At 31.3% G+C, this 15,220-nt stretch overlaps 1 protein-coding gene across 3 annotated transcripts in view; it reads right to left on the bottom strand.

The window, feature by feature from the left end:
* Nucleotides 1-1,214: 1,214 nt before the first annotated feature.
* LOC117180165 (pseudouridylate synthase 7 homolog) overlaps nucleotides 1,215-15,220 on the bottom strand; it is a 156,334-nt gene continuing 142,328 nt past the window's right edge. For all 3 annotated transcript variants that reach the window (XM_033372517.1, XM_033372518.1, XM_033372519.1), the window contains one exon: nucleotides 1,215-1,484. In XM_033372517.1, the coding sequence (XP_033228408.1) occupies nucleotides 1,327-1,484 (158 nt within the window). In that variant the 3' untranslated portion in view covers nucleotides 1,215-1,326. The remainder of the gene's footprint in view (nucleotides 1,485-15,220) is intronic.

Here is a 15,220-nt window from a genome sequence, read left to right as displayed (position 1 = left end):
GATGTTTTCAAACTTCACCCACATTTTTCTGTCAAAAAATAAAGGTGCCTAAAATCTCTGTTCATCTGGTATGTCGATTTTAATCGTCTTTTTGGTTGCTGAACCCCTGCTTCTGCCTCTGGCTGTATAAGGCCATCTACCTCTGGAAGATGTGTTGGTGTTGAATCATCAACAGCTTGAGAAAAAACATAATTGCACTTGCTTGACAGTATAGATTAGTCCTAATGTCCTTCACCTTAGCGATAAGATGTCTTAGTGTGACTTTCTTTATATTAGGATACTTTGCAGCAAATTTCGTTCTTAAATTGTATCCTTTTTCCATGCTTGTTTCAAACATCGCACGTAATGCCTAGTAACTTTGTATAAAAGCAAGTATGTATGTATTTTTCTAACACCAAAATTAAGGAAGCTTTACCAAACACAAAAGAAACACGTCTATTGAAGTTTTGCGAAACGCGGTTAGTGGAACATCTTGACTCCTTGCATCTATTTGCTGAAGTGTATGATGGTACTTGTCTGGCTTTGGAAGAATGCGATCAAATAATGACCAAAGTAGGAGACGAGGAAGCGAGGGCAGATTAAATGGTTTGGCGGGTAAAAGCTATCTCAGGGTTCCCATCCAGCCCCTTCACCCAGCCTGCGGGGGGTCTATTGTTTCAGCCGAGTCGAGCGCTGGCGGTACAGTCTTCTTCAACAACGCACTGCGAACCCTAAGCCTGCACGCTATGCAAATTCTTTGACATTTTCTGCAAATGTCGGTGTCAGAAAAATCAAAATAATTGCAGCTTACAGAGTCAATTATAGAGGAGGACCTTATCTCCGCTTCAAATTGTGATAGAAACCACAGCCAAAGCTTGAGATAAGTAAACAATTTCAAATAATACGATGACATACGAATGAAAGTTGCAAAATTATTCAATAATTTGATAATAGCAATTATTTTTTGTACATTTTTTTTTCTTCTGCGCGCATAAAGAAAGTCATTGGTGTCACTTTCAAGCAGGAATCACAATTCAGCACGCTCCCCCAGCTACTTGATTACTGGAATTTGAAGAAACTGAAAAACAGCCAAAGGCGTAGGAAACATGAATTTACCTTCGCATTCTGACAGTCAATGAATTTTGATCTAAATTCAGAAAGTGATCTAAAAAGATCAAGTAGAATCTAACTAAAGTGTGGAGAATTTCGTGGTACAGAAATTATGCTCGTATGTGTTTAATTTGGCTATTCAGACGTAAATTGAATTCTATTGTTTTATATTTACATAGTACACGAGAATACAAATTTTTTAACATTATTTTTTATCTGCTTATATTTTATCAACAGTTAATCAATTTTATTATTCTCCGGCTCGTGATATTTCGCAGATTGTGCAGCTTGGGATTCAGCAGATGTGTCGGCTTTCAATACTTCACGTAGTGCCATCGTAGCATATGTAGATGACGGAAGTGCCATTGCTATAATCAGTGCCTTGTATTTCCCACCTGTAAAAATGATGGATGAGAGAAAATGTAATTAACTTTACACAAGTTTGGAGTTTTATCATTACATACGTGAGATATATCTTAAATTTTCGGGGCAAACGAATATGAATATTATTATAACGGAGGAAATCTGTTATACCTAGCCTCTTATTTTCTTACACTAATTTGTATCTAAATTATACTTTTACTTATAATAGGGTCATCTACTTATGTAATTTTTTATTTTTGCATATTAAAGGATATGCTGTAAAATCAACAGTATACTGTAAATATACTTTTATTTGAACTTATATTTAAAATAGAAAAATGAGTGCACATTTTTAATTCCTGTTTCTGTCGTGTCCACTCCACTATATTGATGTGACTTCCAAGGAAACCTAGGTAGGTGTCCGGTTCCGATTTTCTTCATTCTGACATCATTCTGACATATGTTGTAGCATTCGAAAAACTAATCGACACGTTTTTTTCCTTATCCGTTCAAATGCAGTTTGTGAGGGTGAAAACTGCACCCGAAAATTGAGGGTTTAAATTCGCAGTTAATTTTTTCTCATATAGCAAGGTGCCTTTCACAATGAAAGCAACTGCAAAATTTTTTTCACAATGAGGTTTCAAAAATGCGATTTAAAAAGAATTTTAAGTATATGTTATTATGTTTCTCTAAAATAAAGCAGATTTCATAAACAAAACCAATTGAATAAATGTTCTTGGGAAGAAATTGCCAAACAGTAGTGAAATCAGGTCGAAACATTTGAAAAAAATATGTTGATCCAAAATGTAACATTTTGAAATTTTTCGAAAAGTTTTTAGGGAGATGAACTACAACAAAATGATTTTTGATTACACCAAAAATTGCTAGACAGGAGTAAATCCAGGCTAAAAAATTTGGTAAAAATATATGTTGCTCGCGATAATTAAATAAACCTTATGTAAAAAAATAAAACTTTTTTATAGTGAAACATGAAATACGTGATTATCTCAAATTTTAAAAACAATTTTTAGGGGCGTGATATACCACAAAATTATCTTTGATTGCATCAAAATTGACAAACAGTAGTAAATTTAGACTGGAAAATTTGAAAAAAATATAAATTGTTCGCGATAATTAAATAAAGTTTACGTGTTTTTGAATCTTCACGGAAAATTATTTTATTGGCAGGTAACCACCCTCAAGTACAGCTTGTTATATTTCTCTAGACTGAAATAGTTCATTAAAACAGATCCAATTGGAGAAATGTTTTTATATTGAGATCTGTAATATGTGATTTTCTCAAAATTTTCGAAACATTTTTAGGGGTTGATTTACTCCAAAATTATTTTTGGCGGCACAAAAAATTGACGAACAGGAATAAATTCAAGCCCAAGAATTTTGAACAATATATTCTGCGGAATAATAAAGTATAGTATAAGTTTTCTTTGAATTTTCTCGAAAAATGATTATATAGGCAGGTAACCACCCGCAAGTACAATTAATTGTTGGTATGTTTCCGTACAATAAGGAAAATTACATTAGAATTTTCTGCGCAGTTTGTTTGTTGACCCTCGCATCCTTATCAATATGTAGATATAATATATAGATATTTTCTAATCGATTTTGTTTTAAAAAGCTGCTTTATTTTAGAGAAACAGCATAAAAAGTGCTTATGGGCAGTTAACCACAAAAAAATAATTTTTCGTTAAAATGCCAAAGCACATCAACTTTAATTACCACGAGGAAAGAAATATTTCTTTCAAATTTGTTAGCCTGAATTTCATTCTGTTTAGGAATATTTTGTATAATCAAAAATAATATTGGGTTAATTCAACCCTCTAAAAATGTTTCTAAAAAATTTTAAATATAAAATGTTGGATCTCTCATTGTACTGAAAATTTTCTGAATGGTTTTGAAAGTAATTTGTTGTGAAAATTCAAGTAAACTTAAATTTTATTTAAATATCGCGAGCAATTTATATTTTTCCCACATTTTTTTGGTCGGATGTACTTCTTCTAGGAATTTTTAGTATAATCAAAAATAATGTTGGGGTAGTTAGCCCTCATAAAATAGTTCAAAAAATTTTAAAATAGTATATTTTGGAGCTTTCATTGTACGGAAATTTTTTAATTGCTTTGATTTTAAAAAGCTGCTCAAAGAAACATACTAAAATGTACTTAAGGGTGGTTACCCCTTAGAAAATAGTTGTGTATGGACCTTCATTTTCTATTGCTGTTCCAAAGTTGCATGTACATTTTATAAAGTTGCACAAATATTTAATTTATAACGTGAGAAGACACACATGCGATACCGTGTACATGTGAAAGTTATTGAAGTAATAATTAATTTCAGGGTGCTTCATTTAACCTTATTCTCAAATAAAATAATTGAACCGCTGGCGACCAAAAGGGGCACGGCCGGATTCAGCTTGAGAAGTATTGTCCAGAGTGTCAATTTTAAAAATCTTTATAATTTCAATTTTAAAGACTGATACTTATAGAGAATTTCAAGGCGCATCTTTTTTTCCTCTTGCAAAAATTTATAGGTTTTGTAGTTTTTGAGATAATTGGTAAAAAGTGGATTTTTTGAAAACGAAAAATTCCAATCTTTTTTCACTTCAGTTCGCGCTAATTTAGCCAATTTTCATCATTTCCCGATTTCCCCAATACAAAGTACGTGTTTAAGTCTTCTGAAACTACCTAAGAAAGAAAAACGAGAATATTGTAATAAACAAAAAAGTTAGTAATTTTTTTTGGAGGCAATGCAAAAATCATGAATTTTAATCTTCAAGCGCCTCGTTTAGCGAACGAATTTTAAGCTACGGAAAGCTTTCAGTGAAAAAATTGTTCATTAAGGTTCAAAGAAGTTTTCTGGAAAGTTTTAGATCAATTAGATTAATAGTTCAAAAATTATGAATGTTTTAATATCCAAGCGGTAATCTTGACACTGCCCAAAAACGTGCCTGGCCGGCTACGTACGCGCTGCAGCGAACGACGTGAAGGTCAAATCAATCTTACCAAAACAAATGCACTATAGTAACTCCAGATATTATCATTAAAATAATTTATTTATTAAACATTTAACATATAATATTATGCATATTATTGAACAAGAATAAATTAATCAAACAAAATTTTATTACAAACTACTTTTAGTCATTTTCGTCACTCTCTTCAGTTTCTTCGGCATCTGGATTCTGAGTTTGTACTTTTAAAAAATATAATTCGAAAAATTCTTTTCCTTTAGCGCTTAAATACTGGAAGAGATTTTTTACATCATTTATTTTTGCAGCTTTTAATCCAATTCGGGGCGGAGGACTTTTCGAAAGATTTTCTAGTTTAAGCGTAGGTTTAAAGAAAAAAGTGGTTGGATTTTGCAACTCATAGTTGTCAAAAACATCCACTTTTCCATCAGGAAAAACATGCAAAACGAACGCCTTGCTGATTTGGAAATTTTTTGGCTTTCGCATTTTGCCTTTGAAACATTTTTCAAAATCCTGCAGAAGATCTTCACACTTCTCGACCATTGTGAATGAAGGTGAACGAGCATTACGAATCATTTCTACATATTCAGATTCAGTTTCAATTCGTTCTAATTTTTTCAACTTTTGCGAATATGTGCCAAAATTCCTATCGCAGTGGCAATAGGCATGGCCTCGAACTGGAAACACATATTTAATATCGCTTTGCAAATAAATGGACAATAAAACCAAAAAATGAAACACTGTGTAGTTTTTATTTTGTCCCGGACATGAGTCTGAAAGTAATGTTATGCTGTTGAACTTGTCTTTAGCAAATTCTTTTAATACCGCGTATTTGATAAAACTGCAAACAGAGTTAGCACCCTTCTTTACAATTCCCTCAAGAATAGGGAACATGTAACTCTGGTTCGTAGTATGTACATGTACGTTCAATAGAAAAAGCCATGCTAAACGTAGGTAAAACTGCGCGGACACGGGTATTTTTGGTAGTGGCAAATTCTGTGCAAAATCAAATTCACAGCATATACTATTATTTTCAGAGAGTATTTGCTTTTTTAACTTCAAATAAATTTCAGCATTGTTCTTGTGATTAATTACTTCTTCGTTTACCTCTCCATTTGCCTCGTTTTTGTAGCAAGTATTGCACACGTAAGTTCTAGGTAATTTAAAACTGAAGCCAACATTTCGGTTAAAATACTTAAAATAAACGGTTTGACTTATTGTCAATTTAGCCACGGTTTTTTTAAAATAATATTTTCCAAATAATTTGTAAAGTTCTAAAAGATTTAATGAAGGATTATCAAAATATTTTAGGTTGGTAGAATTTCGTTTGTAATGTGAACTGTGATATGGAATTGATTCGCAATGCTCTTCAATAATTTTTTTAAAATTTTCTGTTAATTTAAGACAACTTTCGCGTACTCCACCTGCCAAAGTTTTTAAAGGCTGCTTATTTAACATCTTTTTTTGAACATTTTCAACTCTTCTTTTGCCCAAACATAGAAAAGCACAAAAAAATTTCTTACAAATCGGAACATTTTCTTCGTCAGTAGGAAATAAATATATATCCAATGAATTAACCGTCCTAGTTTTTCACCTGCATTCGTTTGGATAGGATCCTTGCATTTTAACAATCCTCTGAGAAACACATTTTGTTCATTATAGTTCCCGAGATTCCAAAAATTTGTATGTACTTTTTCTTGTTGCACATTTGAAAAATTTTGGTAGCATTTTTCTCCACAGCAGGATTCAATAGGTGTGAAAGATCGCTCTGGGATTAGAATATCTTTAGCAATACCTAACTATTATAAGAAACAATCACTTCGCTGATTCTATGCTTTATTTGTAGAATTTCATAGAAGATGACAAAAAAGTTACTGTTGTGCATTTGTTTTAGTAAGATTGACTTGACCTTCACGTCGTTCGCTGCAGCGCGTACGTAGCCGGCCAGGCACGTTTTTGGGCAGCTTCAAGATTACCGCTTGGATATTAAAACATTCATAATTTTCGAACTATTAATTCAATTGATCTAAAACTTTCCAGAAAACTTCTTTGAACCTTAATGGACAACTTTCTCACTGAAAGCTTTCCGTAGCTTAAAATTCGTTCGCTAAACGAGGCGCTTGAAGGTTAAAATTCATGATTTTTGCATTGCCTCAAAAACGAATTAATAACTTTTTTATGTATTACAATATTCTCGTTTTTCTTTCTTAGATAGTTTTAGAAGACTTAAACACGTACTTTGCATTGGGGAAATCGGGAAATGATGAAAATTGGCTAAATTAGCGCGAGTTGAAGTGAAAAAAGATTGGAATTTTTCATTTTCAAAAAATCCACTTTTTACCAATTATCTCAAAAACTACAAAACCTATAAATTTTGCAAGAGGAAAAAAAGATGCGTCTTGAAATTCTCTTAAAGTATCAGTCTTTAAAATTGAAATTAGAAAGATTTTTAAAATTGACATTCAGGACAATACTTCTCAGCCTGAATCCGGCCGTTTCCCCTTTTGGTCGCCAACGGTTCAATTGCATGTAAAAGAATTAGACGTGTGTTCCGCGCTGATGAGGTTCTAGTAACCTTTAAAAATGGAAAATGTGAATGACTAAAAAATGGTTAAATCTATTGTCAAAAGTCTGATATAATATTTTGGTGAGGCTTCAGACATTAAATATTTTCAATTGCAATATTTTAGTCTGCCATTTAAAGAATTATCAATATTATTGTTACATTTCACTACTATACTAATATGTAATAATATAGATTACATTATACTAATAATGTGAAAAATATTATTCTCTAAATTAAGAGTGACTTTCTGATACCTAGAGTATTCGTTATGCATATTTTTTAAATAATTTTTATTTGTAATAAGGCAAAATTTTGTAAAAACTTTTGCTCCATCAAACCTACTAGAAATTCTATGGGGAAATTGTTAAAGAAGAAATATATTTTTCCTTCGGTCATCTTTTTTGGGAGGCTTGAGAGTCGTTCTTTCAGGCCCAGCCATATTCTAGAAATGTCGTACATGAATGACAGTTTATTATTATTTATACGAATTTAAAAATTTCATAATTTATTATAAGATTTAACTAATTTTATTTTATTCCTTTTCCTTCCTCAAGTTTGTTTCGTCGCGGTAATTTTTATTAATTGTGCATCGAAACTTTCGTGATCCCGAAATGCAGTTACGAAATTCTTATTATTATACTCTGTTTATTATTTCTTTTATTTTTAATACTGCTAAATTTTGCATTTAATGTACTAGAATATTGTACGCGCTACACGCGCACATTTGCCCTTTCTTTACAAAAAACCTCGTCTTATTTTCCAACATTTTATTATGAATTTTATAGACAAATTTTGTTCCTAAGAAAAGTAACAGCCAATATGATATTGATCCTGTAATATGACAAATTTCACTTCATTACTGTACACTTTCGATGTTTTTCATATTTTTCAAGATCTAAACCTTATGGCAAGAAAAACAAAAAGCTGGAATTTACACGGTACCTGAATCAATTCTTGTTTCAATCATTCTGATTTTGATCACAGGATTTTTGTTTAATATAAGAGTTTAATTAAATTTTTAAGATTTTCTCTACCCGTGGGAAAAAAGCCCCATCTAGCTCTCTCAGAATGGTGGCCCCCGGCAGGGGACCGCGTGTGTGATCCACGAGGAGAAAACGAACGACCCGTATTGAGCCAAATCTACTATTGTGCACTTCTGAATATAGATCTTAAAGTCGTGTACAGTGAGAAAGGAAAAGTGTTGCTTATTTTCAATAGTCACAAGTACAAGGAAGGGAGTTTTATAATGCCTGTATCACCTCGCATCAAAATTTTGAAGTTTTTTTTTCAATCATTGAACGATGCGCACACTTCGAGTTTCATTATCTGGAACGGCCTAGTCGACGTGGAAACAAAAAGGAACTGAGTAATAAAAAAAAATTTTTTCTCTGTTCAAAAATCCAGCAGTGACAAAACGGAGGTTTCGAAACGAGGCTAGATTTTATCAAGTGCGTCTCATTTTTCGCTAGTTACCAACCACGTTAGGGTTAAAGTGCTTAAGAAGTAGAAAAAGAGTACTGTAAATATGTATAAAATCATAATAATACGTGAAGTATTTTTTTTATAAATACATAAAATGATATCAATTTCTTTAAACAATTATTGTCTACAATAATAAATTGTCGACTGTCATCAAAATGTTCTTAAAGATTTTAATGTTAGTTATTGACAGTTAGTTGCATCGAAAAAATAAAGTTTGTACGTCCAGAAAATAATAAAAATAATAAAATAATAAATTATTAACTTTTATTTGGTGGCCAAATATTATATTTCCAAGTAATATGCGATTCAGCTAAGAACTCTTTTTGTCCAAGTGAAGCTGTAAAGAAGAATTTTTTATTTTTGAATCAATTAAAGCGGATATCTATCGAAAAGTCAGTAAAAATGTCATTTAACAATCTGTGAAGTATTGTGAATTTTTATGTCATGTTTTTTGACTAGGGAATTATTAATATGTGTTACCATATATTGTGTTTATACTTTTAAGAAAAAGAAGCAATAAATCAGATTATTTAATTACAGATTTGCATGATATATTTATGATTTTCACTGTTTAATTATTACTTAATAAGAGAAAATTCGATTAATTTTTCCCACGTTAAAATTTGGTGAAATATGGATCAAAAATATATTTCAACTAAAAATTAAATATTATTTATCAAATTTGTCAAGTGGAAAGGCTCGGCGGCTGCACTCAAGTCTGTTTCATACCCTTTTGGCTCAATTCAGGACGACTCAAACCTACTACATTTCCGTTCGGCTCAATTCGGATCACGAAAGGTAAGGGGGGTTGACCATTGGCTCAATTCGTGTGCGCCCAGCTCGGCTGCCCTCACGGATTAACGATTACAATTTCTTAGTCCAAAGGGTGAATATTTTTTTAACACCACTAAATTTTAAGGTTTCATGAGTTCAGACTTTAAAACAATTAATTTCTGTCAAAAATTCGATGACACTTTTTTGAAATTCGATCTCTGAAAATATGGATGTTCCATAGGAGCTAACGCATAGGGCCCAGCTCGGATTCCCTCGCGGATCAACGATTAAACTTTCTAAGTTTCTAACTTTTACTTAAAATAAAGACAATAGATAAATTATTTTTAGAAGAATAATATTAGGACGAAACTTACACAAAAGTTAAAAAAAAATTATTCTTAATAAATTGTCAAAGTTAACCATCAAATTTCTGAGTTCTGTCGTTAAAAATTTTCAATGTTCATAACAAATTACATTTCCTGTCATTTTAAAAAGTTGTAAAGTAGCCTACAACGAGAAAAACGAAATATGACGCGAAGAAAAATTGTAATCGATTTGAATTTGTAGCGCCAGTAGCGATATCCAGTTCTGCGCCATCACTGGCAGACCAGTACATAATAGCGTTATCATCCCAGAGATATGCCAGTACAGGTTCCAGCACTGACAAAAAATCCCATGAGCGCCTCAGGATGTCAACCATGAGAGCTCTGTAATGAAAACCATGAAGACTTCATGCGGGAAGCCCATGTATTAGCATTTCGTTGCCATGAGGGGCCTCGCTTGGATTGTCATCATGTATTCCACAAGGCATGAGCGACTGAAAAACCTTTTTTAGTTCAAAATTAAAATAATTAGTTTAAAGTGGAAGTACTATGTTTAAAAATTTGTGTTGTTAAAAATCTAGCTACATTATTAAATTAAAAAATTTTAATTTTAATGGACAAATTGAACTATTCCATGTTTGGTTGAACATTTATCTTCTTCAGTTAGAAATTAAACTCATTGGTTGAAAATTTCTGTATTTTGTTGAAACTTTGTCGTTTTTGGTTGAAAATTAAACTATTAGGTTGAAAATTATATTAATAACTCAAATATTTAGTTACAAATTAAAGTATTTAGTAAAAAGTTATTCTTTTTGGTAGACAATTAATCTTTTGGGTTGAAAATTAATTTCTTTGTTTGAAAATTTGCTTTTTTTTTATTGAAAATGAATTGAAGTAAAAAATAACCTGTTTAATTGAAAAAATGTCTTTTTCATAGAAGATTCATCTTTCGGGTTGAAAATGCAACTATTTGGTGGAAATTTAGTTTTTTTATTAAAGATGAATCATTTTAGTTAAAGTTCATTTCTTTGATGAACAGTTAAACACAAATTTTTTTCAGTTTTCAATTCACTTATTTTACTGAAAACTCAAAACGAGTTTTTAAAAATTCGTCTTTTATGGCTTGAAAGCTCAAGATTTTAGATGTGATGCTTTTCTTTTTTGACTGATGAATCTTTCTTGATTGAAAATTCAATTCTTTTATTTTGCGTAAAACTTGACCCCTTCGTTTTTATCAAAATTCCAGGTTTTAAGATCCCTTAAATTCAAAAAACAGGTTTTTATGAAGGTGGATTGACAGATTGAATTGTCCTTTGGTGTACCCTTTAAGTGTCCTCGACTGAAGTTCAAGTTCATTAGCCAATCATTTTCGATAAAAATTTTAAAAATTCTTCGTATGATTAATTTTAGTACTCGAAAAGACAAACAATTTTATTGAATTTGATTCGAATTAAAAAAAAAAAAACATTTTAACTCAATAACGCATGATATGAAAAAGCATATACCAATTCTTTATTTATAATTTTTAGAAAGGACGAGTAAATTTTCTTTAAATCGTAAAAAATAAGATTAAATTTTTTTAATAGAATGCTCACTTTTTTATTATAAAGATAAGACAATAAAAATACTTTTGTTTTAATACCAATGTATATTATAAATTTTAATAATATATATTTACTGAAATCATAGTTTTTGAAGCGTACCTAAGAATAAAAATTAGTGGAAAATAAGGAGCAAATATTAAAGTAATCTTGGCAGATAAAATTTGTAAATTATTTTGCAATACCTGCATAAGCAATTATTGGCCGGGGTATGAAAATAAATATAATATAAATTTGATATAATAGTGGTGAACATAATATAGAAAAGTTCACATGTTGGACAAAACTGAGTGCGATGCACGAGATACTTGATTAGAATGTGTTCGTTAAAGCCGAAGGAGCTTTAACAAAAAAGAATGCAAAATCATCGAATTACATTTTTTGAAGCTTTGAACTTTAATTTTAACAGGCCTGCGCACAAATGTGAAAGCAGGACAAAGATCTAGAGCGTAGCGTGACGTAAATACATTATCGAGCGCGAAGAGCGAGAACCAACAGTCGTGCGCCCTAAGCGTGCCCAACATGCGAGCTGCACGCAACGAGAATTTGCCCTCGCAGTGGGCAGATTCTTTTATTGAAAATTAAATACTTATTGGTGAAAATATCCATTGTTACAGTTTTTGTAGAGAATTCATTAAAATAATTTGTTGAACATTTTATTTTTCTTCGTAGAAAGTTAACTATTTTACCTGAAAAAGTAATAATAAAATTTTACATTAATGAATCTTAAATCTCGGTCAGTTCTATTATCCGCCCAAATGTGTCATTCTTTGTCCCTGTCCTTCAACTGAAACTTAATTCTTAATTATGTGTGTGAATTTGACAACATTCCGTTCTTCGAGTTTTTCAATTACCCAAAATCGTTATTGAGGAAAAGCGACAATAATTCTTTCGAGACTTTCTTTCCATTTCAATTGACGTCAAACTTAAATCTTTTAATATTTCCTATTTATTCTTCCAATTAAACCAATTACCAGATAATAATTTAAAAATAATTACACAATTATCGGCTTGGTTCGCTTCCGCTTCGCTTTCGCTTCGCTTCGGGATCACGCGGCGCCTACACACTCGCAGTGAACAAATAGCCCGTGAGGACTATAGTATTAAACACTTTTTTCTTTATTAAATACTATAAAGTACAAGGAGACAGCACGCCATATATTTCACCTGGCGCCAGTTTGCGATCACCTATCCACGGAGTTTTATGCCTTCCCAGATTAGAGTTCCCGGTAATAAGCGTAGAATTAAGAAAAATAAGAAAATTTGTATTCCAATGAATACGCGATTTTTCCCCTGTCTAAAAATCACCCAACGGGAACAGACGAAGTGCAAATCCTATTCCTCTCAATGGACATTTATTTAAACGTCTTGAAAAATACATCAAAGAAATCTATTTAAATATGTGAATTAAAATAAACTTTAACTCTATAGAGGCGGACTTGAATTGATTAAAATTAAATTTCAAAACTTATATTCTTATAGAAGGAATTAAATAATCTATGGAAATAGAAACAAATTAGTTTCTGAGATATACTATTCTTATAATAACATTTTAGACATATGGAAAAATCGGGCATTAAAAATAATAGAATAATCTTCACTTTTACGATGAAATCTGAAAATATTAATCTTTCTCTATTCAAGAGTTATTACCGGGTTTGGTCCCATACCAGAAATCTAGACGATTTCTAGATACTTTCTATACGATTTATAGATACTTTCTAGACTCAGCTCGTCTAGCGAACGCCTAGGCAAATTTTATGGCGGCCACCTAGTCTAGGGTTCCCCTAGAGTTCGTCTAGAGGCGTCTAGCATGTTTTTCCTGCAGCCAAGTATCGCACTGCCTTGTCTAGGGTTCGTCAAGTGTTCATCTAGTGACGTGTAGTAAGTTTTAACTGCTGCCAGGTATCGCACTAACGATCCACAGAATTTATTACTCTCTATTGTATACTAACGCGCGACTTGGTGCTGATTTCATTTGCTAAAATGCTCAGAACGTTTATAAAACCAAGTATAACATTTTTCCTTTAAAATGCTAGACAGCATATCAAAATTTTCTTTAAAAAATTAGCGCTATGTGAATTCTGAACTGATTGATGGATAATAATCAAATATCGCCAAAGCACTATATACAAATTATGAGATTATGTTTTTTTTTACGTTTTTGCAAGTGCGCAATATGATTTTTTAAATTTTTTATGCGATATTGAACATTAAATCATACATAGCTCTGAGAATATTTATGTTACAAAAAGACGATGTTTCAGAATCAGTGCTTCAAAATACATGAGGAAATACTAAGATAAAAAACTAACTGAACATTTTCGAAATTAAAAAAAAAAGTTTTAGTGGTGCAGGAAAGTTTTTAAAACTATAAAAATGATTAAGTATTTGAAATTCACTATATAGGTGTAAAAATCATATAGATGCAAAATCCTGTTATACAAAAAAAGAATCCAACGACCAAATTTGGACCACAACGAATAAAAGAAAACCAAAAAAATCCTATTGTAATATGAAAAAAAACCCAAAAAACAAAAAAAAAACAACAAAAAAATAAAATAAAATTTTCGGAAAAAAATAAAAAAGAGGAAAGAAAAATGAGAAGGCAGCCAACCACATACCCTTCCTTCTCTTTTTTTTCCTTTCCATCTTTTTTATTTTTATGACCATCAAATTACAATAAAATGAAAATAAAAAACATAAATAAATAAATTTGCATTACCAACGTTTCGGTTCTCGTACAGTACCCTTATCAAGGCAAGAAAATTTTAAGTGGTAGAAATTGACAGCACCCACAAACAGGTGCTCTCTCTTTAATACCTGAGAATCGAATGAGGGTCAGTAGGCCAATCTGTTGTAAACACAATATAAATATCTGTCACGATTATATCAGAAATAGAGAAAGTAAAAGAAAAATAGAATTCATGAAACAGCTACGTTATATGTAATTAATCATATTAGCAAAACTTTTCTTCAACTCATCCAAATCGGTTTTTAAATTATTAGATAACTTTTTTTGTTTTTTAATATAAAGAATTTACATGAATTCCCTCTTTCTCTCATTACTTTCACTATGCAAAATTTGAACATTATCCCAGTCAAAATCATGGTCAACATCAACAAATGCCTTTGTATGTCTGGCAAGAACACTCTTATAACAGCGTACCAAACGAACATCACTTTTGTGCTCCTCTATCCTAGTATTAAGAAGTTTGCCAGTCTGTCCCACGTAATTCATCCCACAGATCCTGCAAGTGATCTTATAGACAACACCACCCTTTTCAAAATAATCCAAAGGATCCTTTCAAAAATTTATCACCGAATCCATTTTAAATGGAATGCGGAAAATAGTATGAATTTAAAATTTTTTTAACATGAGTTCAATAGTTTTATAAATTTGACCAAAAAATGGAAGAACAAAAGTATTAAACGAACTATATTCCTTTAACTCTTTCTGATTATCTACAAGCAAATTATTAATGTCTTTGTTTTTGATTTGTTGAACTCTAATTGCAATATGTTTCTCAATTAACTCCTTTGCATAATGATTCAGAAAAAGAATATTCCTAACAATATTCAAATTTCTTGTGTGAAATGAACAATGGGACAAACCTAAAGCTCTGTCAACTAAGTTTTTAATTACTGCAATTTTGTTTGAAAGGGATTAGCAGAAAGGAAATTTAAAATTTTACCTGAATATGTACATTTTTTGTACCAATTGGTAATTATATTACCATTCCAACCCTTAATTATTTCTATGTCCAAAAAACTGATTTTATAATCCTGTTCTATTTCATGAGTGAATTGAAGTTTTGGATGAAAACTGTTAAAAGTATCAATGACAATCTGTAACTTTTCCAGAGGAACACATAATAAGGTATCGTCGGCAAACCGAAAATAAAAAGGCAAAACAAAATCTAATTTCCCGAAAACGAAAACCTCCAAATCTTCCATCACTAGTTCTGCTAAAATCGGAGAAATGACTGAACCTATGGGAGTACCAGACTTCTGTCTATAGAAAGATCCATTAAATTTA

The sequence above is a fragment of the Belonocnema kinseyi genome, chromosome 9 (genome assembly GCF_010883055.1).
Source record: "Belonocnema kinseyi isolate 2016_QV_RU_SX_M_011 chromosome 9, B_treatae_v1, whole genome shotgun sequence".
NCBI classification, from domain to species: domain Eukaryota; kingdom Metazoa; phylum Arthropoda; class Insecta; order Hymenoptera; family Cynipidae; genus Belonocnema; species Belonocnema kinseyi.
The sequence above is the reverse complement of the archived record's forward strand: the minus strand, read 5'-3'. Positions and strand labels throughout refer to the sequence as shown.